At 42.2% G+C, this 25720-nt stretch overlaps 1 protein-coding gene across 7 annotated transcripts in view; it reads right to left on the bottom strand.

Moving 5' to 3' along the window:
- LOC147009946 (uncharacterized) overlaps positions 1-25090 on the bottom strand; it is a 53852-nt gene extending 28762 nt beyond the window's left edge. For 2 of the 7 annotated variants that reach the window (XM_085863283.1, XM_085863286.1), the window contains exons 1-4: positions 24752-25086; positions 17998-18054; positions 17830-17886; positions 3318-3374 (exon numbers count right to left, since the gene is read on the bottom strand). In XM_085863283.1, coding sequence (XP_085719409.1) covers positions 3318-3374; positions 17830-17886; positions 17998-18054; positions 24752-24932 — 352 coding nt within the window. In that variant the 5' untranslated portion in view covers positions 24933-25086. Of the gene's footprint in view, positions 1-3317; positions 3375-17829; positions 17887-17997; positions 18055-24751 lie in introns of all 7 variants that reach the window. The other 5 variants (XM_085863285.1, XM_085863287.1, XM_085863280.1 and 2 more) reach the window with 4 other exon arrangements.
- Positions 25091-25720: the final 630 nt, after the last annotated feature.

Below are 25720 nucleotides of genomic sequence, written 5' to 3'. Positions count from 1 at the left end.
ACTTCAGTGACTCCATCAGACCAATGGTGAATGTTCTAACCAGAACCTCTGCCAATGGCAAATCCTCCCTTCTGGGCTCAGTAATGACTGGCTTTCCTGCTGATGTCTCCTGTTCTTCCTCTGCTCCAATTGATCCATCTGATCACTGGCGTGAGAGTCAATATCTCTCTGGATATTTTCCGAGCCGCCTTTGCGCCAGCAGGTCTGCAAGTTCACTTAGGCTTACTAGTAGAGACTGCGAGCTGATATCTCATTACAGGACTGGTCTGCTACCACCGCTAATATTAACATGGCCAGGGGATTCTTCTTCAGATACCAACTCTGTCTTATGCACAGATTCATTCCATTTTGTCGACAGTCATCATACCCTTCCTCCTGCTCATGGTACAATGAATCCTGCTGTGGGGAAGTTTCCTTCGAGCAATTTGTCTTCTCCTCCTGGAAGGCAAATCGGATGGAAGGCATCCTCAGATCGTTCTACAAAGCCCACAAGTGCCTCCACTCTAACGAGAGCCAGAAAACACACCCAATTGCTCCTTGACTCTGTGTCTTTTTATCGAAGAAGGTGGAGAAGTTTCTGGAAAATGTCGACTCAGATTCTGCTCAGAGAAGTTATACCCAGACAGCATCGGCACACATGTCCTAAAAAAACAATTCTACGTCTTATGCACATCTTTTTCTGCTCTATTCACACTCTCATTTGCCCTAGGGCATCTTCCTCTGCTTGGAAGTCAGCCATCATCATTGCAATTACAGAAATAGGGTGCAACTAGAATACAGAAATTGACATGAACGCGTCAGTGGATATGCCTCTGCCCATATTAGACGTCAACTCCCTGTTGTTTCGTCTCAATTAAAAGTCACTTGAAACAGAGAAAGTAGAAGAGAGACAACATCAGATGCTGCGAAGCCTGGTGTTGGCTTAGTGGTTAAGGTGGCTGGCTTGGGATCTTAGGATCCCGAGTTTGAGCCCCGTTGGCTGCTGAATTAACATGATGTGGGGTTGTCATCCTTTTGAGGTCAGTGAAATGAGTACCGGTGTACTGGTATAGGGGCACAACAGCAGTGGCAAGAAACGAAAAAGAAAAAGAAGAAGAAAAAGATAAGAAGAAAAAGATAAGAAGAAAAAGATAAGAAGAAAAAGATAAGAAGAAAAAGAAGAAGAAAAAGATAAGAAGAAAGATAAGAAGAAAAAGATAAGAAGAAAGATAAGAAGAAAAAGATAAGAAGAAAGATAAGAAGAAAAGAAGAAGAAAAGAAGAAGAAAAAGAAGAAGAAAAAGAAGAAGAAAAAGAAGAAGAAAAAGAAGAAGAAAAAGAAGAAGAAGAAGAAAAAGAAAAAGAAGAAGAGAAAAAAAATAAGAAGAAAAAAGAAGAAAAAGATAAGAAGAAAAAGAACAAAAAGAAGAAAAAAGAAGAAGAAAAAGATGAGAAGAAAAAGAAGAAAAAAGAAGAAAAAGATGAGAAGAAAAAAAAAAAGAAGAAAAAAGAAGAATAAAAAGAAAAAATGAGAAGAAGAAAAAGAACAAAAAGAAGAAAAAGAAGGAAAAAGAAGAAGAAAAAGAAAAAGAAGAAGAAGAAGAAGAAGAAGAAGAAGAAGAAGAAGAAGAAGATCATTCTTCTAACTCGAGTTATGGTCTGCAAAATGATTTTCAAAGGGCACATGACATTTAACCTTTTACCTGTTCAATCTAAAATTGAATCAGTTAATCTTTGCATTGCAGTCCATAAGGGTGTCAAGTGTGATTGAAATCTCTTGAGTGGTTCACAAGTTATTGCAGTAACAGATTAACAGTATCATTAAAGGGAATTTGACCTTTTGAACCCAAAATTCAATCAGTTCATCTTCGTATCAATCCATAGTTATACCAAGTCTGGTCAAATCCCTTTAGCAGTTATCACGGTAACAGAATTCTACTACTTTCACCTAAAGGTCACATGACCTTTGCTCCCAAAATCTAATCAGTTAATCTTTGCATGAAAATATACTTTGTTTTTCTTCTTTTTTTAACGGATAAGCACTGCAAAAAACAAAAACAGTGCCCACTTGTACCATCAAAGCACTGAGTATCAAAAATACAAGTGAGAGAATAATAATAGTCAAAGAAAATCAAGGTGATTGAATCGTACACACAAAACAACATTATTATAAGTACACTGTACAAGACTTTACGATATCTGTGTGCTCTCGAGGAAAAGAAAGCCTTGATCCTGGATGGTGTTTGGTGACCTACAGTGGCATCTGGTAAACTGTTCCACACTGGTATAAATTGCGGGCATCGAGGAGCGGTCATACTGAACAAGTGACCAATGACCACTCTATGTCTTGCCAGTAAGACACTGCACAGGAAAACTTCCAAAGGAGGCACTTGCTCTGGTGAACCTTGATGGAACCCATGATGGATTTGTTCGACGTTCTCTCCAGCTTGTATTCAGTGCTGTCCTCAACAACCTTGTATAGCAGCGATCATGCTGCCTCTCAAACGTCCTTGTTCGCATCCAACTTTCAGCATCATATAGAAGCGTACTCTCTCCTGTTGCACGGAAGAATTTCACCTAAAGTTTTCTGTGAATATAATATTCATTTTATTGAGCACTGCCCAGGCCTTGGCTTTTGTTACTTCAAAATCTTTGTTACTTTTGTTGATGCAGGACTCAAGATATTGAAAGTCAGCTACCCTTTTTCAAGCTTCTCCACCAGTCGCTTTAAGTTCTCCGTCTTGACTGAATAAAATGTACTCGGTCTTTCAACGAGGAATCCGACTGCCTTTTCCACCATTTCAATCTGGTAGTGTGGGATCTGATTGCTGCTTAGTGTGTCTGAGATTAGAGAAATATAATCTACAAAATCAAGATTGGTTATGTTAACCTAAAACCATAATGCCTCCAGCGACTTATTTAGCGGAAGCATAAATATATATGTGCACACAAAATAATTGAACTTGAAAGTAATTAAATAATACAACTCTCTTAGAACATGGTTGGACGAACTGAAAGGTTAGACGATAATTTTTATGGTATTTAGAGGGACCCGTCGTAGACGGGTGCTTCAGATAGTTTGTACAACCACACTCTGAACGATGTGACACCGTTCAAACAAGAGTCAAAACAATAACTCTAATGTGTCCATAAAATTGCCCAAATCAAAAATGTAAACGTTACACACTTTACATACAAGTCGAAGCATTACTAATCTGTGGCATGATCTCTCCAAAAATAACTTGCTATTCATGCTGCACACACATTTGAGGAGTATTAAAAAAGAGAAAAAAAGAAGTGCACTTCAATCAAGCAATTAAAATGTCGTTTTGTTCTTGCCTTGTGATGAACAATTGTCCAAAGGTTCAGTTTTCACCTTCACGTCCCCATTAAAGTCTGCAACAACACAAATCAAGTCTTAAAACTCAACACAACACATCGCAACTTTATGAGACACCTTTATTTTTTCCCCATTTGGACCTTCATGTTCCACCTTGACTTTTTTAGGGGGTGGGGGGGGGGAGGGTGTACCATATACAGTATCTTCCAATGCTAAGCCACCAATCTCCAGAAACAAAGGGGGGAAGTTTGACCCAGAAATAAAGCAGAAAAATGAGAAGGGCACTCGGTAGAGAGCATGCTTCCACCACGTAATGCATGATCCACGAGAACATATCGGGCCCAAAACATTTTTGAAATATCATGCTACATGTCATTTTTGGCCCCATCCCTCAATGATGAAAAATCACTTTCGGAATTAAATAATTCTCGTATCCAGATCCAGATCCGGATCTTCACCAAAATGGAATCAATTAATCCTTGCCACACACCCAACCTGTCCACCAAGGTTCGGCCGAATCCGTCCAGAACTTTTTGAGATATCCTGCACACGAATAGATGGACAAACAAACAGACAGAGAGGGTTTGAAACATAACCTCCTTCACCTTTGGTGGTGGAGATAAATATTTTAAAATCGCTTTTTGTTATTTGGACACTGAGGAAGTCAAAAAAATGAAGTTCACACAGTTATCTCCTTTCTGAATAATTTAGTTTGAACTCTTGGAACACCCATGGATTATTCCTTTTGTACAACAAGACAGTGCCTAAGACACATCAGCCGTTACCAGGAGAGATTTCACCAATAGCAACACATTGAGCATTAGTGGAGCAAGTCAGAAAACCAGGATCAAGGCACTCTTGGTGAGAAGAGCAGGATGCCAGACTGTGTGGAACACAGAGATACAGTGCCTATCGATAGTGTACACCCCCTTTCAAAATTTTCACCTTTTGTGACTTTATAGCCTGGAATTAAATTGCATTAAATCAGACATCGTAACCCACAACTTCCAAGTGAAGAAAAAAATTCTAAAAATATCAGGAAATTAATGAAAAATACAACACCAGAATATCTTGTTCATATCCACCCCCCCCTTATAATAGCAATTATAAATTATCTCGGATATAACCAATCACCGTCAAAAAAAAAATAAAAAAAAAAAAAAAAAAAATCACACCAACTTAACTAGTCTCCACCTGTGTTAAATTGAAGTGATTCTGATTATTTCGGAATAAAATCAGCTGTTCCTGTAGATTTCATTTCACACATGGTTAGTGCATTTACAGCAAAGACAACCATGAGCACCAAGGAGGTTTCAAAAGACCTCCGGGATAAAGTTATGGAAAGGCACAGATCAGGGGATGGGTATAAAAAATATTTCAAAGGCCTTGACTATCCCTTGCAGTGCAGTCAAGACAATCATTAAGAAGTAGAAGGCATATGGTACCATCAATACCATACCAAGATCAGGCTGTCCCTCCAAACTGGATGACGAAGAAAGGAGTAGACTGATCAGAGAGGCCACCTTGAAAGAGACAAGTGTCTTTATGGCAAAGACTGGTCACAGTGTGCATGTGACAACGATAAACCAAGCACTCCACAAGTCTGGAATGGACGGTAGGGTGGTAAGAAGGAAGCCATTACTCAAAAAAGCCCACCTTGAGTCCCGTTTGAGGTATGCAAAAAAAACACTCCAGGGATTCTGAAGTCATGTGGCAAAAAGTTCTGTGGTCTGACGAAACCAGGATGAAACGTTTTGACCTAAGTGCATAATGTTACATTTGGTGCAAATCCAACAGAGCACATCGCCCAAAGAACACCATCCGTACTGTGAAGCATGGTGGTGGCAGCATCATGTTATGGGGATGTTTCTCATCAGTGCAGGGACTGGGGCACCTGTCAGGATGGAAGGGAAAATGGATGGAGCAAAATACAGAAAAATCCGAGAGGAAAACCTTCTGACCTCTGCAAAAAAAGCAAAAACTGGGATGGAAGTTCACCTTTCAGCATGACAACAACCCAAAGCACACAGCCAAAGCTACACTGAAATAGCTCAGCAACAAAAAGATAAATGTCCTTGAGTGGTCCAGTCAGAGTCCCGACCTAAATCTAATCGAAAATCTGTGGCATGACTTGAAGATTGCTGTCCATCAACACTCCCCCACACAACTTGACTGAACTTGAACAGTTTTATGCAACAAAAGAAGAATGGGCAAATATTGTCCAATCAAGGTGTGCAAAGTTGGTAGAGACCTATCCCAATAGACTCACAGCTGTAATTGCTGTCGAAGGTACTTCAACCAAGTTTAAACTCAGGGGGGTGGACATTTATCCAACCAAGATATTCCAGTTTTGTATTTTTAATAAATTTTCAGAAATTCGGACAATTTGTTTTTCACTTGGAAGTTTTGGGTTACGATGTGTAAATAAAGGTGGAAAAAGTCTGATTTAATGCAATTTAATTCTGATTTAAATATAATTAATAGGATGAAGGAAAGGTCAAATTGAAAAGTCTTTTGAAGAAGAAACAGAGTAGCGAATTATGATACGATACCAAGAACCACACATGTGAAAGAGGAAGTTGTAACATTTTAAGAAACCATTTTCTTATTTTTTGATAAAGATTGCGTAAGATGAGTAAAAGGAAAGGTTGAAGAAAAAACATGGAGGTGTTGGTGAATTTGGATCGGCAAACACAGAAGGAAAAGTTCGACAAAAGTTACAGGGAAAAAAAAAGAGGAGGGGGTAGAGAAACACGTGGTTACAGGAGGTGTCACATGAGAGGTTAAAAGAATATATATATATATATATATATATATATATATATATATATATATATATATATATATATATATATATATATATATATATATATATATATATGAAGACCACAAGGGGAAAAACAGATGTCGATTTTTATAAATTTCAGGGTTATTGCACCTGCCAATAGTTGGCAACATAAGGTTTCCTCTCACAATATTACTTTAACAAATAACCAGGGGTGTCACATAATTTATATGGTATAAAGTTTAGCCGTGCAATGAAAAAACAAGTGTTGTCAAAGCTGAACAAGTAGAAACCCAGAGTTGTCAGTACTAGTACTTTACTCCTGGTTATCAACCTTTCATTCATGTTAACTGTTCCACCATAATATTCAGAGTTGAGAAACTAAAAAAATGAAAGGTTGTAAAACTTTCACAGCATAAACTCTGAGCACTACAATGGCCTATTTGGTTATATCATGGGCTCCATCGTTGGTGCATATCGTGGTTCAAGCCTGGTCAAACCTTTGAGACTTATGGGACCCACGCCGTGGCTTAATGGTTAGCGCGTCTGAGTACCCATCCTCATTCGATGTACCCACCGCCCAATCAACCTGCTTAGGTATATGAGAGTCACATGAGGTGACTTCGGCTATTGCGGGGGTGGTTTATCCTTGGTTTCCTCCCGGTTTTCCATCATATTAAGTAGTACGGAGTAAGAAATGGAGAATCCATCGTCATATAAGCGAAATACCCTTGAGTATGGCGTTGAACACCAATCAAACAAAAAAACAATGACCGTTTAATGTTGAAAAAATAATCTGTGATCACCAAAGTAATGTAATGTATGCTAATAACCAACAAGCATGAATTTGCTACACATCCTGGGTTAAAATTGCATGGCAATTATTAAACAAGGGACGAACCAGTGATGTCAGTTTGCAACATTGATTCGTTCTTGGCTCTTAAATTAAATAACACAGAAGCTTGGCAAATGCGACATGCTTAATTTGATCGGCCAATGATCACTCTTCCTTTGACTGGAAAAGAAATCAATATGACAGTTATTAAACAGTCCACCAAAGTGTTGAAACTTTGTTTTTCAGTTTCTTCAAAATTGACTTATCCTGACATCTCTGGTTTTCTCCTTGTGCTATATTTTATATATATATATATATATATATATATATATATATATATATATATATATATATATATATATATATATATATATATATATATATATATATATATTAGGTAAAGGAAAGGTTGAAGAAAAACCAATCATGAAAGTGTATGGTGAATGTGGGTTGGCAAAAGTAGTAGATGGTAGATCAGCAGGAGGCGAGGAAGAAAAGTCGGGACAGGAAGTCACGTGGTTACGTGATGTAGAATACGAGGTAAAAAAAGGTATTTTTTTGTTGTGTTTTTTAATATTTTGAGACATGAAACAGAGGGTACAGAAGGAGGGTGGAGGGAAAAGTGAAATAAAAGCCGACGGTAATCTATCTATAATTCCAGCAATGTGTGCGTGTGTGTGACAGCTGTTTTTCAACAACCACTGGTCTGATCTAATTGAAAATTGCCAGGTATATTGCTGGGGACCTGAGTATGTGCCTTTTCAAGGTTTGATATTAATCGGACAAGAGCTTCCAAAGTTATGGCCATTTATTTACTTACTGTATTTATTTACTTACTGTACTTACGACTTACTGTATTCTTTCTTTCTCGATCTTCAACACAATGCCCCAACCCAGTTGTCGTTTACGACAGCGAAGGAATGGCCTGTGTGGTTGTTTGAAAGTTTTTTTTGTTTTTCATGTACGGTCACGCACGTACGGGCACGCGAGAGCAAAGGAACGGCCTGTGTGGTTGTTTCTGGCAAGTGGTTTTAAAGTTTTGGGTTTTTTTTGCACGTACGGCCACGTACTAGTCTATCTCTAATTCCAGCAATCTGTGTGTGTGACCGCTGTTTCTTGACAACCACTGGTCCGATCCAATTGAAACTTGCCAGGTATATTGCTGGGGACCTGAGTATGTGCCTTTTCAAGGTTTGATATTAATCGGACAAGTGCTTCCCAAGTTATGGCCATTCATTTACCAACCAATGAAAGGACACGTTGCTGCGTAGGCCGGCCGACGATGACGTCACGTGCCGTGCCGGTTACGATGGGGACCGGTGCCTTAGTTACCGTGGCGTAGGAGTGGCAATGGTCAATGGCAGCGAATGTCATAGCAAGTAAAGACAGGGAGGTAAACTTGATTTTAATTAACTCTGTGTGTGTAAGTATCACAGCAGTTGTTACTTCAATCATAGGGTCATTTACAGCAATTCCGTGACCGTGGAGAGCATAGGTTCGTTTCTCAGTGGATTTGTCTTCTATGAGGGTTAAATAAAATTTAGCCCCCATGCCCCTCGCAAAAATGCGAGCTAACTCCGTGAGAGCCCCAAATCCAAGATGGCCACTGTCGGCCATGTTGGAAATTATCTTTTGAATGGTTTGGCCTACAATGCTGCACAGTATATGGATTTTTGGACTTTTTGGTCAATGAATTCATATTTGACGTTGTTTTGATGATTTGACCGTCAAATCCAAGATGGCTGCTGATTTTCAGCTGGGAAAGGTCAATTTTTCAAAGTTGTCCTGGAGCCTTCATAATAGGCTCGAATGAAAGCTCTTTTCATGCTGAGTTTAGGTATGGACACAGGAGGGACATTCACAAAAGCGGGTCAGGTAACGGTAAAGAACAAACTCAAAAATCAACTTTCTTTGATTTTCTCGAAATAGTGCTTGAACTTATAAGGCCTAGAAAAATTTTCAAATGGTGTCAGCAATGCAGGATCACCATAAGGCCTTTGCACTGACTGGGCAATATATGCTTGATAAATATTCTCAGACAGTCTTTACAGGGGTTTCCTTCTTTTTTGGAGTAGGAGGCTACCATTAAAAAGTAGCAGGTTACAATCACCGTGTGCGAAGTGAACTTGGGTGACCGTATTTTGGAGCCGCATCACTTGACAAAAGCTCAAAATGGACGAGGTGAAACACGTGTTTCGTGAAACAACAACAACGGCGCACTCGCAAGAGTGCAAGTTTAGACCAATTACTGATGGGCAGAAGCTTACCTCCCATGTCTTTGGACTTCTTTGAAAATCCAAAGTCAAACAGGGATTTTTGTTTCGATGCCATCGTTTCGGTACTGAAACTGCCAGGCCTTCAAAGTTTATTTTCTTGAGGACATTGCTGTATGGTATCTGGGTATCAGGCCAACAGTCCAAAACGAGGCTAAAGCAGAGAACTCTCTATTGCAGGAGGCGCGTTTTAGCTGCTGGTGTTATTTTTAGGTCAGTGTTGTGCTTGACCTGGCGAGAGTACTAACAATAAAAGTAAGCCCGCTTTTATCGAAATACTGCGTTTTCGTCTCGGATTTCAAAACAGGGGGTGTAGAGATTTCGTGGTGACAAAAAAAAAAAAAAAAATAATCGAAAAATCGGCACTGAAGTAGGTGGCGACCTTTGACATTTTGTCTCTGAGTAGACGGCTGCGGGTCTCCGGTAACCGGCTTCTAAGGAAACCCCTGTCTTTACCGTTACCTGACCCGCTTTTATGAAAATGTCCCAGTAGAACTATAAGTAAATGCACAGATCATCTCAATGGAAAAAAGGTAAACATTTGTGGTTGATGAGGAACGAACCATTGCTCTCCATTGTATTGATCCAACTGCGAGGGCAAGGATAAGTAATGACATCCCACAGTAATGTGGGATGTAATTACTTATCCATGCCCTGGAAACCTCATTGTGGTCATTATGTTCACATATGTTAATGTGATTTTGTCTATTTTTTCAGGCCTACATGTGTGCTGCTCTATACTTCGAAGCCATGAACTGAAGATAAAGGTTGAATGAATGCAGCATGAGACATTTGAAATAGCTAGTGTAGAGTAGAAGTGTAGACTGGTGGTGGTATATAGATCACTTAAAATAGTGCTTGTTTGTTACCTAAAGCAAAATGCCTTATGATTGTACTCCAATGTGGCAAGCCATGTAAATCCTCTGATACTATCGGCCAAGGTAAATGGTACAGTTTACAATTAAAAGCCAAAAACTGGTCAGGACATGACAAATTCGGTGATGTTTACATCACCACTTCATGGAAAGATGGGCCAAGGAATCATGGGCACAACTGTGATGAGATGCATATCATTTTTGATGCTTACAGAGAGGACAGCATCAAGAATGGAGAGAGGGGGAGAAGAAGAAAGTCCAAAGAAATGGTTGTCCTTGATGTGATATCACCAAACCAAAATGTTCCAGTGGTATTAGACAACTTTTGGTCATCTTCCATCAGCAAAACTGCTTTCCAGGCATTCTATGTTGAGTGGCTCACCACCAATTACCACGGAACCAAACCTCTATACCTCAGTATATCACCACAGGCATGGATGGTGTCAACTGGGTGTGCTTCTCCATTCCCTCGGAATCATTTCATGCATCAGACATGTTATATATCAATCTCGTCTTCAGACAAGCTTGAAAAAGCCAGACAGCGCAAAAACAAAGAAACCGACATTGCTCAGTGTCCCAGTCGAACATCAACTTCTGAAATGCAAGCTAATATTATAATGCTCTGTGTGATGAGACAGAGGAACCATTGGCACCCAAGCGCCTGCGTTCATCTGTGTGTGGGCCTCTCCATGACAAAACAAAATGTGTATGGTGCATGAAGGGTGTGGATGCAAAGCATCCAAACAGAGCACGGGGTAAGCTGTTCAGACTCAACACACATTCAGCATGGCGCTCGTTCAAGCGCCACACAGTCCTCATAGAAGATATGCAGCTGAGGGATCGCCTCACACAGCTTGTCGAATCAATATCAGCGCTGTCAGATCCTTTCGCAATGATATCATGTACCACAATGCCTGTTGGCTGAAGCATGTCAACAACACAAAATTAAAGCCAAATGATGCAATGCATCTTCAGAATGTGTCTCTCAGAGGCAAGGAGTTTGTAGTCTGCTAAGAGGGACTGCAGTGAACGGATCTCATGCTCAGTGAAGAGGACAGAATCCACATGTCTAAAGTACAAACGCATCATCGGTGACTATGGCTATGCAGTTGGAAATGTCAAATCATCATATCTCAAGGACCTACTTATTGAGTATCAAGAGACAATTGGATTCAAAGAGCAAAGTGAGATGAACAAGAGCGAGTGAGTCTGATATTGGGGGAGGAGGTGACTACATTGAGGCTGCCATGTCATCCCTTGGCATCAGTGATGAGCAGCTCCTCCAGAACCTGGCACCACGGTGGTCTTAGAAGATCAGACACATCTACTGTCCCATGGCCACCTGACATCGATCATCTCGAAGAAGGCGAAGAGATGTGCGAGTTGCTGTTGAAGCTGTTGACTTGGATAAAACAGCCTAAGAGAAAAACTGCCGATCTAAGCCCTACCACACTGAGCCTGGCCTCCATGATCACCTACCACATCACTGGACATTGCACAACCACTGTAATCAACCTGGGAATAAATGTCCATGGAATGACAAGAAGTAAAGATCTGGTTGAAAAATTGCAGAAGAGTGGTATCTGCATCAGCTATGCAGACATGCTGCTCTTCTATGACCACTAGGCTCTGATGGATGTTGAGGCATCAGCATCCTGTCCACAGATCACTGACAGCAAGCCAGCCATTGTGGTCGTCAACAACGACGACTTCAAGATTGATACTATGACAGGCAATGCAACAGGAGCTCATCAAACAAAGGTTATGTTTGTGCAGCCTGAGAGGAATGAAAAAAAAAACCCAGATGAAGAGCCTGCTCCAAGGCTCATCAAGAAGAAGGAAATCTCTGCACAGCTGAAACAAAAGTGTTCAGAGCTTACGCAGGTCCAGATGCGTGTGTGCAGAAGAAGTCTTTTGAAGAAGAAACAGAGTAGCGAATTATGATATGATACCGAGAACCACACATGTGAAAGAGGCAGTTGTAACATTTTAAGAAACCATTTTCTTATTTTTTGATAAAGATTACGTAAGATTAGTAAAAGGAAAGGTTGAAGAAAAAACATGGAGGTGTTGGTGAATTTGGATTGGTGAATACCACATCGGAGGAGAGAGAGCTCCATCCCTGGCAGCAAGAGTGAGCCACCAGCTCGTCCCATGGTACATCCACCAGTGAATGGCACAGCTCCACAGCGTGCTCGCTCTGTGATACATGCACTGTCTCGTGCAGACAATGACAGTACAAGACCACCACCTCACAAGCAGCAGGTTCCAGCATACAGTGGTGCCCACTGTGGAGCATACAGTGGAGTTTGCTATTGCCTTGACATCTATGGTCACCAAAGCTGGGCACAACTGTGATGAGATGCATATCATTTTTGATGCTTACAGAGAGGACAGCATCAAGAATGGAGAGAAGGGGAGAAGAAGAAAGTCCAAAGAAATGGTTGTCCTTGATGTGATATCACCAAACCAAAATGTTCCAGTGGTATTAGACAACTTTTGGTCATCTTCCATCAGCAAAACTGCTTTCCAGGCATTCTATGTTGAGTGGCTCACCACCAATTACCACGGAACCAAACCTCTATACCTCGGTATATCACCACAGGCATGGATGGTGTCAACTGGGTGTGCTTATCCATTCCCTCGGCTCAACTGCATACACGAGGAAGCTGATGACAGGATGATGTTCCATGTGCAGGACGTTCTAAGTCACCGGTCAGGACCTACATCCATGACGCTGTCATCAGGTGACACAGATGTCTTTGTGTGCCTGTTATACCACATCACAGCCAATTGGAGAGATCTTGGCCTCCGAGAACTTTGGCTCATCCGTAACTCAGGAGTGAAAAGAACAATATTACCACTCCACGATATCTGCATAGCACTGGGAGACAAGCTCACAAAGTGTCTCCCAGCACTCCATGCGCTGACTGGGTGCGATACAACCAGCAAGATATCAACTAAACTTGCAGCCCTGAATGCTGTCCGCAAACCAGGAAATTCCTCTCTGATCCTGAATTTGACTGTCCTCAGCTAGCAGAAAGTGCAATACAGATGGCAGAGAGACATTCTTGGTCAAGTGTCTCAAACCATCAACAGACCTGGAGACATTTGACGACCTGCGTCTCACTGCATTTGATAGCAATGCCTTAAAGATGGACTTTGAGAGAACCACTTGCACCTCAACTAATGCAAGGAAACATATCCATACAGGCTATTACCAACAGCAGCTGTGGGTCCAAGCCCCATTTAGAGATGCCACCCTGATTATGAATGCCGAGTCTTATGGGTTTGTAAGAAGGGCCAGTTTATTAGTCTCTGAGATTGTGATCTCCAAACCCAAAGGCCTGCCAAATCCCTGCACATGTGGCAAGTGTGCTCGCAAAAATGGGTGTTCCTGCAGGGTAGCTGGGATCAAGTGTTGCAAGGACTGCAAATGCAAGGGAGGTGATTGTTGTAAAAACCCTATCACTGAATGAACACTGCTCATCATCCTCATACCTGGACTCTGTTGTGTTACTCTTCATGTTCCTGACCCTGGTTTACGTGACACATAAACAGTATTAATGTGGTTTTAAAAGTTGTATTGTTGGTGGTTGGGCAATTTCCCTGCTGATCTTTGAAACATTTAAGCTCTCTAGATACTGCTGCCTACTAAACTAATAAGTTTTGTTTTTTATTTTTCATTTTAAGTTAACATTCCATTGATAATACTATGTAAATGATTGAAAATACAATTTCTTTATATTAATCAAATGCTCGCTTTCTTTCTTTTTAAAAAATCCCTTGTATTGTTCAAATTCCAAATTGTCAGTTCAACTCTTGTAGATGACACAAATCTTCTAACTTTGCTCTAAGTCCGGAAAGTTTAAGTTAGGAAATATATGGCAATTCCAGTATGTATGGTAACAAGTATGGTAAATAAAACAGTTTTTAGCCATTTTCTCATTAGAAATATCAAATTAGAAATTTTACACTCTTCTATGACCCCCCCTAAATAAATAAATAAATAAACATGGCCATTTTGAACATTTTGAGCACCTCAGAAAATCTGTAGCTCCAACGGTTTAGAAGATACAGCTATGTCAGAAGTAGCACTTTCGATGAAAAAGGGTGTGGTCATTTTAAAAAGGGCGTTCATTTTTGAGATGTTCGTCCCGAATAGAGATTTTGGCACACATCCCAAGTTGTTGCTTGGGGTCATATTAGCCTAAAACAGTTGAGTTGTCCTCTCCTAAATTAAGTGCATACATGTCTAAGCCAGGTCCTCTACTATAAACACAGAGATAACAAAATGACAGCAAAAACGTGAAAAAAAAAAAGGACTGGAAAACTTATCTTTGAGAAAGTCGGCAGAGACCCTGAAGAAGAACTGCCACCGTCGTTCAAGAACTGTTAAATGCATGCTTAGTGAAATAATGTGTTGGAAACATTCTGGAATAGGTGGGAGCTTGTATGACATTAGAAACCAAACTCAACATTGCCCTGTTCAGGTCCGGGGCAGACCTGAGAGAAATGGTGGGAGGGTGTTGTGGGAATGGCCATATGGGGTAACGGAAGATAGACCAGTAATTTCATCGATAAAGGACGAGCATAAGTGCGTGGTTTCTGTGTAGAATGAAAGGACATGTGTCGAAGTGTGTTATGAAGCAAATGAAAATGGCCCATCCCGTCTGTAAAGTGTCGGAGGACCAAAAATAACTCGCCTATTAATCTCCTAAATCGTTACTTCTGCCATCGAAGGTGGACGGAGGTTATGTTTTCACCCCTATCCATCTGTGAGCAGGATATCTCAAGAACTTATGGACGGATTTGGACGAAACTTGGTGGACAAGTTTGGTGTAAGACAAGGAAGAATAGATTTGATTTTGGTGAAGATCCGAATCCAGATCTGAGAATTTTTCAAAGTGATTCTTCATCATTGAGAGATTAAAATGATATATAGCACAATATTTCAAAAAGTTGTGGACGGATTCAGACGAAACTTGGTGGGCAGGTTGGATGTGTGACAAGGCCAAATCGATTTGATTTTGCTGAAGGTCTGAATCAGGATCTGGATAAGATGGTTTTTAAATTTTTTTTTCAACAATTCTTCACCATCGAGAGGTAGGGCCAAAAATGATATATAGCACGATATCTCAAAAAGTTGTGGATGCCTTATGACAAAACTAGGTGACGAGTTGGTTCGGTGACAAGAGCGAACCAATTTGATTTTGGTTCAGGTCCGGATGCAGATCCACCCCATCAGTGGGATACAAAACATACTGTTCAGCCTGCTGGAAATATGTGCTCTGCTGAATGTCGTTCTAGTTTCTCTCTGTAATTGTTCACAGCTTCACAGCTCCGCAAACCAGCCAGTCCTTGGGGTGCCTAAAGGTAAGAGATAAGCCGAGGGATTACAATCTATTGAAGCCAAGAAGAACCGAAGAATGATGGAGAAGCAGCGAAAGGCTCGACGGGGAGCCAAAGAGCACCTAGCTACGCATGGTCATGAGGTAATAAAGGCTGAGGGGCGGGGAGGCAGCATTTTGATGGAGAGTCCAACAAGAACAGCACGAGTGAGTCGTACAACAGAGAACCAGCGGTGTGCCACGAGTGCGAGTGTACCTCAAAAGGAATTAGGGGACCGGATACAGCATACAGCCTGACAAATATCGCTCTCTAATGCCATACCATAGACACCCCACGCAAGCATCGCGTATGGGAGAAGATTTTTACGCCTTGTGACCCATCTTTTTGTCTTTGTGGTACAAGTGGTTAAGGTATCGCTTTAAGCCGTCAAGATATTGGCGCATGGGGACATGTATACACTCAGCGAACAAAACGTTAGGAACACGTGCTCTTTCCATGAAATAGACTGATAAGGTGAATCCTGGTGAAAGCTATGATCCCTTATTGATTGCACCTGTTAAATACACTTCAATCAGTGTAGGTGAAGGGGAGAAGACAGGTTAACGAAGGATTTTAAAGCCTTGGGACGATTGTGAAATGGATTGTGTACCTGTGCCATTCAGAGAGTGAATGGGCATGACAAAAGATTTAAGTGCCTTTGAACGGGGTATGGTAGTAGGTGTCAGGCGCACTGGTTTAAGGGCGTCAAGAACTGCAACGCTGCTGGATTTTTCATGCTCAACAGTTTCACATGTGCATCAAGAACGGTCCACCACCCAAAGGACATTTAGCCAACAGCAGGTCAGTGGTCAAAAACGGCCAAAGAAGGTTGACATGAATTGTGCAGAGCAACAGATGGGTTACAGTTAGCCAACTGAGAGTTCAGGACAACATTGGGCCGAAACCCGCATAATGCACAACGCGTCATGCCTTAACATGAATGGGGTATGGCAGCCGATGATCGTACAGAGTTACATTTCTTACAGCAAAAAAATAAGAACTTGCAGTTGCATAGGGATAAGGAATGAAAACACTGGACACTGGAGGATTGGAAAAACATTGCCTGGTCAGATGAATCCCGGTTCCTGCTGTTACACGCTGATGGGAGGACGAGGGTATGGAGAAAACCACATGAGTACATGCATCCATCATGCCGTGTGTCAACATTGCAGGCTGGTGGTGGTGGTGGTGTGATGGTGTGGGGGTGCGTTTTCACGGCACACATTTGGCCCCTTGATAAAAGTGGAGCAACGTTTGAATGCCACAGGATATCTGAACATCATTACTAATCAGGTGCATCCCTTCATGGCAGCAGTGTATCCATCTGAGAATGGATTTCTTCAGCAGGGCAATGAATGCCCCATGCCACAGGAATGGTTCCATGAATATGACAATGATCGAATTCAGCTTACTGCATTGGCCTGCCCAGTCACCAGATCTCAGTCCAATTGAGCATCTGTGGGATGAGATGAAACGAGCCATTCAGGGTAGAGATCCACTACCAGCCAACTTGACACAACTGTGGGAAGCATTGGAGTCAACATGGGCCAACATCCCTGTGGAACGCTTTCGATACCTTGCAGAGTCCATGACCTGACTAATCGAGGCTGTTCTGAGGGGAAAAGGAGGTGCAACTCAATATTAGGTAGGTCTTCCTAATGTTTTGTACACTGAGTGTATAACTGCAGAGAGAATTGCTGATACGTGTGCTCCCTATTATTCCCTCCTGATTAAACGCCGTTTTTCCACCACTGGCACGTCGGCCTGGTGAGTGGTTCATATTTGGAAGCAGTAATTATTGGCAGGAGTAAGACTGCGGCCATTATAAAAGTGCCGCAAAAAGCTCTCGATAGGAGGGTTCAAAAACGCAGAGGTTCGTCAAGGCATCATGATCCTGTTGCAGAAGATTAGAAGAATGCTTAGAAGGATGAACCTGCTGCAGGCAACATGACCCATTGGAATTCTGTACATCAGAAACCGAACGAAAGATCTTTTGGGCTTTCTCAGCAGACGGCGTCACAGTCCCAAGGACTCTGTTGCTAAATCATTGACTGCCTGGGTGGAAGATTTGACCACGCGTCGACTCACAGTCCACCTCAACACCATGAATGCAGCTGCTCCCACCACGAGTGAAGCGAGGACATTTGTTCCGTTTTCAATCCCTCGTCGTGGCATTTTAAAATATTTTCACATTCGGTCAATTCAGCTCTCTGTGCTCTATTTTGACCAAAAAAAAAAAAAAATTTGAATTTTGAAACCGTGTCATTCTATAGGATGGACAATAACTTCCACTGGAGTTAAATATAAAAGGCAAAGGCATGATAGAGATAGGAAATTAATCATTCCACTTGCCTTGTAAGGGACTATTATCCACAAGTTCAGGTTTCACCTTCACCTCCAAATTAAAATCTGAAACATCAGCAAAAAATTAAACCAAACTCAACACAACCCATCGCACCACTCGCATGATCATCCAGCGTCGTTATCTTCAACTTGTACATTGTTGTTATGGATTCATACCTTGCGAGGGAAAACCACCTGTCGGTTCAGGTTCCACCTTCACCACCACTATAGCATCTGCAGAGAAACAAAACCTGTTTTAAACAAAGCTTAACATAACATCTACAAATAACTAGAACGGTGCTCATTAGAGTGCATACATCCGCTACGATGAACAATTTACATTTTTGTATCCCACTGGGAAGTCGGATCTGGATCCAGATCTGAAACGAAATAAAATCCTCTTGTTCTCGTCACCTACCTAACTCATCCATCAAGTTTCATTCGAATCGGTCCAAAACTTTTTGAAATATCATGCCATATATCATTTTAGCCCGATCACTCAATGGTGAAAAATCACTAAAAAAAAAAAAATTCTCGGATCTGGATCTTCCCAAAATCTAATCAGTTCGTCCTTGTAACACACCCAACCTGTCCACCAGATTTTGTCAGAATCAGTCCATGACTATTTGAGACATCCTGCTCACAGACAAACATACAGACAGGGGTGAAAACACAACCTCCATCCACCTTTGGTGGTGGAGGCAACAATGACACCATCTAAGGAAGTAGATTACAATCAAGGAGGTGAGGAAGGGCTTTTACAGAAGATTTCAGGTTGGAGTGGAGGAAGCAAAGGAACAGCTAAGAGAAGATGAGGCTCTGGGTCCAGATAATGTGCACCTGAGAGTATTGATGGAGGTGGCTGAGCAGGTAAGCGAGATGTTAACGGATATTTCAATAGCTCACTGGAGTCAGGACAGGTACCGGAGGATTGGAGAGTAGCAAATGTAACACCATTATTTTAGAAAGGATCCAGAGAAGAATTGGGAAACAACAGACCTGTTAGTTTGACTTCAGTTGTGTGGAAGGTGTTGGAGACATTAATTAAGGACCAGATGAGGAACCATTTAAATAAATACAAACTAATTAAAGGTAGTCAGCATGGGTTCACCAAAGGTAGTTCCTGTCAAACAAATTTTTTAGAGTTCTATGAAGCAGTGTCTGATTGGGTGGTTGAGGGAAAGGCAGTGGACATAGAATATCGAGACTTTAAGAAGGCATTTGATAAGTTACCATAATTGGAGGTTGTTAGCCAAAGTGAGGGCTTGTGGAGTGGCTGGTCAGGTAGCTAATTGGATTGCAAACTGGCTGAGTGAGAGGAAGCAAAGAGGGGCTGTGAGTGTGAAGATGTCTTGCTGGGAGGATGCAAGTAGTGGGGTACCTCAGGGATCAGTACTCAGACCATTACTATTCATTATTTACATCAACGATTCCCAAATTTGCAGATGACACAAAGCTTGGAGGTAAGGTGGATAGCAGAGGGGGTGGTGATCACATTCAGGAAAGTATAGATAGGGTAAAAGATTGGCAGATGGAATCTAACCTGAGCAAGTGTAAGGTGTTGGGGATGGGAAAGAACAACGAAAATAGAGATCACATGATGCAAGGGGTAATTTTGGAGCGTGTCACACAGGAGAACGATCTGTGGGTGGTAATAGATATGGGAGGTAAGCAGGTGGCACAGTGCCAGGCAGCTATAGGTAAAGTAAATCAGGTTTTAGGTTGTATTCGGAAGGGGGATCATTTATAAATCAAAAGAGATGGTGTTAACATTGTACAGGAATTTAGTGAGGGCCACATCTAGAATATTGTGTGCAGTTTTGGTCACAACTCAGGAAGGACATAGATGGCATAGAGAGGGTTCAGCGTAGAGCTACGAGATCAATTCCGGGACGAGCTTGACTCAGCTTTGAGGAGCGGCTAAAGGAGGCGGTTATGAGGAGATATGATAGAGATGTTTAAGATAATATAAGTGCAGAAGCATTATTCAGCAGAGAAGACATTGATAGGACCAGAGGTCACAGCCTGACAGTAAAGAAGATGAGAGTTAAGATGGTAGTAAAGTAGTGAGTGTTTTGCTCAGAGTATTTAACCCTTGGACAATCAATCATTCAGCACAGTCAAGACAATCATTAAGAAGTGGAAGGATATGGTGTCACCAAGACCCTGCCAAGATCAGGCTGCCCCTCCAAACTGGATGACCAAGCAAGGTGGAGACTGATGAGAGGCTGCCAAGAGGCCAATGGCAACTTTGAAAGGACTACATGCCTTTATGGTAAAGACTGGTCACTGTGTGCATGTGACAATGATATCCCAGACAATCCACTAGTCTGGCCTGTATTGTAGGTTGGCAAGAAGGAAGCCATTATTCAAAAAGCCCACTTTGAGTCACATTTGAGGAATGCAAAAAAACTCTTGAGATACTGAAGCCGTGTGGAAAAATGTTTTGTGGTCTGACGAAACCAAGATGAAACTTTTTGACCTAAATGCAAAATGTTACATTTGGCACAAACCCAACACAGAACATCACCCAAAGAACACCACCCCTACTGTGAAGCATGGTGGTGGTAGCATGATGTTATGGGGATGTTTCTCATCAGTGCAGGGACTGGGGCATTTGTCAGGATGGAAGGGAAAATGTATGGAGCAAAATACAGAAAAATCCGAGAGGAAAACCTGCTGCCCTCTGCAAGAAATCTGAAATTGGGACGGAAGTTCATCTTTCAGCACGACAACGACCCGAAGCTCACAGCCAAAGCTGCAATGCAGTGGCGAAGGAACAAAAAGATAAATATCCTTGAGTGGCCCAGTCAGAGCCCCGACGTAAATCCAATCGAAAATCTGTGGCATGACTTGAAGATTGCTGTCAATCAACACTCCCCACACAACTTGACTGAGCTTGAACAGTTTTGTACAGAAGAATAGGTAAATATTGCCAAATCAAGGCGTGTAAAGTTGGTGAAAACCTATCCCAACAGCCACACAGCTGTAATTGCTGTCAAAGGTGCTTCCACCAAGTATTAACTCAGGGGGACGGACACTTATCCAAATATGGTATTCTAGTTTTGTATTTTTAAATTAATTTTCTGAAATTTGTATACCTTCTTTTTCACTTGGAAGTTGTGGGTTATGATGTGTAAATAAAGGTGGAAAAAAAGTTTGATTTAATGCAATTTAGTTCCAGGCTCTAAGGCAACAAAAGGTGAAAATTTTCAAAGGGGGTATAAACTTTCTATAGGCACTGTATATATATATATATATATATATATATATATATATATATATATATATATATATATATATATATATATATATATATATATATATATATATATATATATATTGGTCTGGTGTTGATGTGGTGCAGGCATGATGGGCTGAATGGCCTCCTCCGGCATATAATTTCCTTGTGTAGTTGTGTGTAACTGTAAACACAATCAAAAATGAATCGTCATTCGCACAATGGCAGAACAAATTGAAGAAAGAGACGAAAACAATCAATTTTGATGGAAGGGAGGAGGGTGGGGTGACCCAGGGAGGATAGGATCATGGAAGTTCTACACACAATAAAAACAACACAGACATCCAATTGTGTGAGCTTCAAACCACATAATAAGGGAAAACACAAATACATTGCTATAGCTGCCACTCAAATGAACAACGAATGCTTCCAGAAGTGGCAGCTTTGGAGAACTGACCTATATATTTATTCATTTATTTATTAACCTCGCCAGAGAAGAGGGAATTATATTTGGGTCCGTTTGTCCGCACGGAACTTTCATGTTTTTTTCCCCACAACCGCTTGTCGGATTGAGATGAAATTTTCACCATTGGGGCAACCACTCATGTAGAATGTTTTGACAATTATGACATCATAGTGGCAGCCATTATGGAAAAAAAAGGAAAAAAAAACAACTTTGGACCACTGTATCTCCAAAACTGCTCCATGGAAAAAATTGAAACTTGGCATATGGCAAGAATTCCTCAAAGGGAATAAGTGATGTTTTTATGACGTCAAAGGTGCCTTCGTCATGTCAATTGCATACATAGAGCTCGACATCCGATCAGTATGAAAAATTGAGGGATTTTTTTATTTTTTTTTTGCACAAATATGCAAAGCGAGTGGACACAAATAAGCACAAAAAAAGAAGAGTTTGTCTTGTGTGTGCAAAGAAGGAGAGGAACATAAACTCATCTCAGGATTACAGATGTTGATGAATAGGATTCTGCAACAGCATTAGTGGCCCCACCTCAGACTCTCTCTATCGAATGCAGCCTGTGGCTGCTGGTTGCATCATTGGTTGGGACACGACAATGGCGCTGATGCAGTGTCCACCTTTACCTGGTGTGTACACTGGTACTCATTTTGCCGACCTCGGAAGGATGACAGGCTGAGTCAACCTCGTGGTGTATATTAATTCAGCGGCCAACGGGGCTTGAACTCAGGACCCTAGGGTCCCAAGCCGCCACCCCAACTACAAAGCCAACACCAGGCTTACTTCAGACTCTGCAACCTCTAATTGGAGAGCTAAACACTGAACAGGGTCCTCTCACCTAGACCAGTGGGAGGTGATGACCCATCAGTAAAGAACATCCAATCGGAATCAACACTGTTGATAGGAGTCTATTAGACTGTTCTTCTTCCTTACATCATTGACTTTGTGCGAATTTCACCCGGAGAGAGCACAACGAAAAGCTCTGCGGTTTTCTTTTTGGTCTGTTTTATGGCAACGTCCTCCAAATGTCTCTGTTTATGTCGATATCTTCGGTAATTGTTTTGCACATTATTTTGATTCACACATATGATGTCAAAGGTCACTTGGTTTGCAGCTGTATTGGATTTACCATAAAATCTATTTTTTTTTTTAAAAACAAGAAGCGAATACTTCGATATCGCGCGGCTGGGGGCAGTAAAAGTCTTGGTTAAGAATGATGAAACAATTTTGCAGTTATAAAATTTAAATGTAGACACGGTGAATTAGCATGCATGATGGGAAGAGTTGTGACGTTGGACAAGTTTCTATTTATAGCCCTCAGATCAAAGGGACGTACGTGGCCATAAGTGTGACAGAAGACGTGACAGAATAGCCAATTATATAACAGCGCGATGTCGCCGCGCTGTAATAACCACTTGTGTTACCAAAAAAGGAGGACATCACCTCCACAAGACGTTTTTAAAACACTTCTGGTGAAAACAATGAAGAACGAGAGTTACAACGCTGCGAGTCAACAACTAACGGAACACGAAGATTATCACTTTCTGCTCAGAAAAATCAACTTGCGGCATCACACAGAAAACGATTCAGCACAAAAAAAATAAAAAATAAAAATAAAAAAATAAAAACGCTCTTCCGCATTAACCCCGCCCACAATCCACCCGGCAATCTCCACCCCCACAATCCACCCGGCAATCTCCGCCCCCACAATCCACCCGGCAATCTCCGCCCCACAATCCACCCGGCAATCTCCGCCCCCACAATCCACCCGGCAATCTCCGCCCCACAATCCACCCGGCAATCTCCGCCCCCACAATCCACCCGGCAATCTCCGCCCCACAATCCACCCGGCAATCTCCGCCCCCACAATCCACCCGGCAATCTCCGCCCCCACAATCCACCCGGCAATCTCCGCCCCCACAATCCACCCGGCAATCTCCGCCCCACAATCCACCCGGCAATCTCCGCCCCCACAATCCACCCGGCAATCTCCGCCCCCACAATCCACCCGGCAATCTCCGCCCCCACAATCCACCCGGCAATCTCCGCCCCCACAATCCACCCGGCAATCTCCGCCCCCACAATCCACCCGGCAATCTCTGCCCACAATAAGTGTGACAGAAGACAAAGGACAGAATAGCCAATTCTATATCAGCGCGATGTCGCCGCGCTGTAAAAATCTGCTCCAGAACAGCTGGACATATCGAGGGGAAACTTCACACAAGTGTTCACCAAACCTTGGCGATACCAGGGTATTCATGAATAATTAATTGGTCACATGGTTTGGCAGTCATATTGGATGGAGCAAAAATCTTTTTTTTTTTAAACAAAAAAAAAAAAAAAAAAAAAAAAAAAAAAAAAAAAAACTTTCTCTGGAACCGCTTCAACAATCAAAATGAAACTTCACAATTATGATCGACCATTGATGGGGAATAAATGTTTTAAATTTCAACTTGATAGGATGCATGGTTTTTTTTTTTTAAAAAACCCAGATTCTTTGATTTTTTTTGAATTTAAGGCTCACGTGGCTCCACCTGGAATCCTATCCTATCCAGGTTCCTCCTGATGACTTCATGTTTGCTCGTTTGGGTTCCTTCTGATTACTCCAATTGCAGGACTTGTACCTATTTAATCTTCCATTTGAATTTAATCCCATTCTGAATTCAATTGAATAACAACGAAAAACGTCATGGGTCAGGGCCAGGGTCAGGGCCAGGGTCAGGGTCAGGGCCAGGGCCAGGGCCAGGGTCAGGGCCAGGGCCAGGGTCAGGGCCAGGGTCAGGGTCAGGGCCAGGGCCAGGGCCAGGGCCAGGGCCAGGGTCAGGGCCAGGGCCAGGGCCAGGGTCAGGGCCAGGGTCAGGGCCAGGGCCAGGGTCAGGGTCAGGGCCAGGGCCAGGGTCAGGGCCAGGGCCAGGTGTCCGATCAAAGCTGGACGTCTTGGTACCCGGTCATCACCGGCAGCAGTTCTCATTACGTCTCTTTATTAATGACGTCACACACCGGTACACACAAAACAAGTCCCGACGAGGTTCTGCAATCCGATTTCTCTTTTTCTTGTTGATTTTTGTGGAAGACTTCATGACGAGCAAACCTCTCCGCTGCTGGAATCGCACGACAAGTTTCAGTCAGATTCGACGATTAAAAGGAATGAAATCTGTGGCCAAACAGCTGTGAGGAAATAAATCGATCAAGAGTATCCCCCCCGTATCGAGTACCTGGTCCCCGGTCCGTCCCGTCCCCTCCATCAAGAAGGCTCTGAACGTCCAGGATCCTGAACCCGCAGATCCCACCATCCCCTCCTGCTCCTGGACCCCCTCTGTCCCCTCCATCAGAGCCCGCAGTCTTGGAGTCCGAGGACCGAGGATCGTGGACGTTGGTCGTGAGGTCTCGCTTCATGATCCTCGGCACTGAAATCACAAGAGGTTATGGAGGTGGAGAGGGTTGACGGGGGAGGGCGGTGGGGGGAGCCACAAACACACCGATCTCTCCCTGCCGGTCCAACCAACTATCTCAGCAGAACGAACATCCCCCCAAAAAAACAAATCACTCAGGCACGTGTTGACAAACCGGAAGTACGATCCTTAAATGCGCCCGTTTCTCACATTTACAGAATCAAAATTTTTTTTTCTTCCACGTACCTGATGGACCTAAGATAAAGGTTCTTCTCTCGTCCTGTCAGGGTTTATCTAGTTATAAAAAAAATTAAAATAAAAACAACAAGTCCATAAGATATACTACGATCTATATACAACATAAGAGGTTCGTTTTCACTTCATCGTGTAACATAGAATGGCGTCTTCAGAGACGCGACGCTCTATAGACACCACGCCTTTATAAACACCACTCTATATACACCACGCCACTCTGTATACGCCACTCTGTATACGCCACTCTGTATACGCCACTCTGTATACGCCACTCTGTATACGCCACTCTGTATACACCACGCCACTCTATATATACCACTCTATATACGCCACTCTATATACACCACGCTACAAGGACAGGTCAAAAGTTTTTTTTTTTAAAGGGTCATCTGTCTTCCGAAAATTTAAACCTTATCTCTGGTTTCTTTGACAAATTTAACCTCGCATTGCAGGCACGAGGATCCAGGTGGCATAAAATGGGAGAAGGTGGTGAAAATCAAGGACTTTAACATTATTGTAATCTCTCGTGATGAAGCT

The sequence above is a fragment of the Eptatretus burgeri genome, chromosome 17 (assembly GCF_056783735.1).
Source record: "Eptatretus burgeri isolate ZD-2024b chromosome 17, Ebu_testis_v1, whole genome shotgun sequence".
In the NCBI taxonomy this organism is placed as follows: Eukaryota; Metazoa; Chordata; class Myxini; order Myxiniformes; family Myxinidae; genus Eptatretus; species Eptatretus burgeri.
The sequence above is the reverse complement of the archived record's forward strand: the minus strand, read 5'-3'. Positions and strand labels throughout refer to the sequence as shown.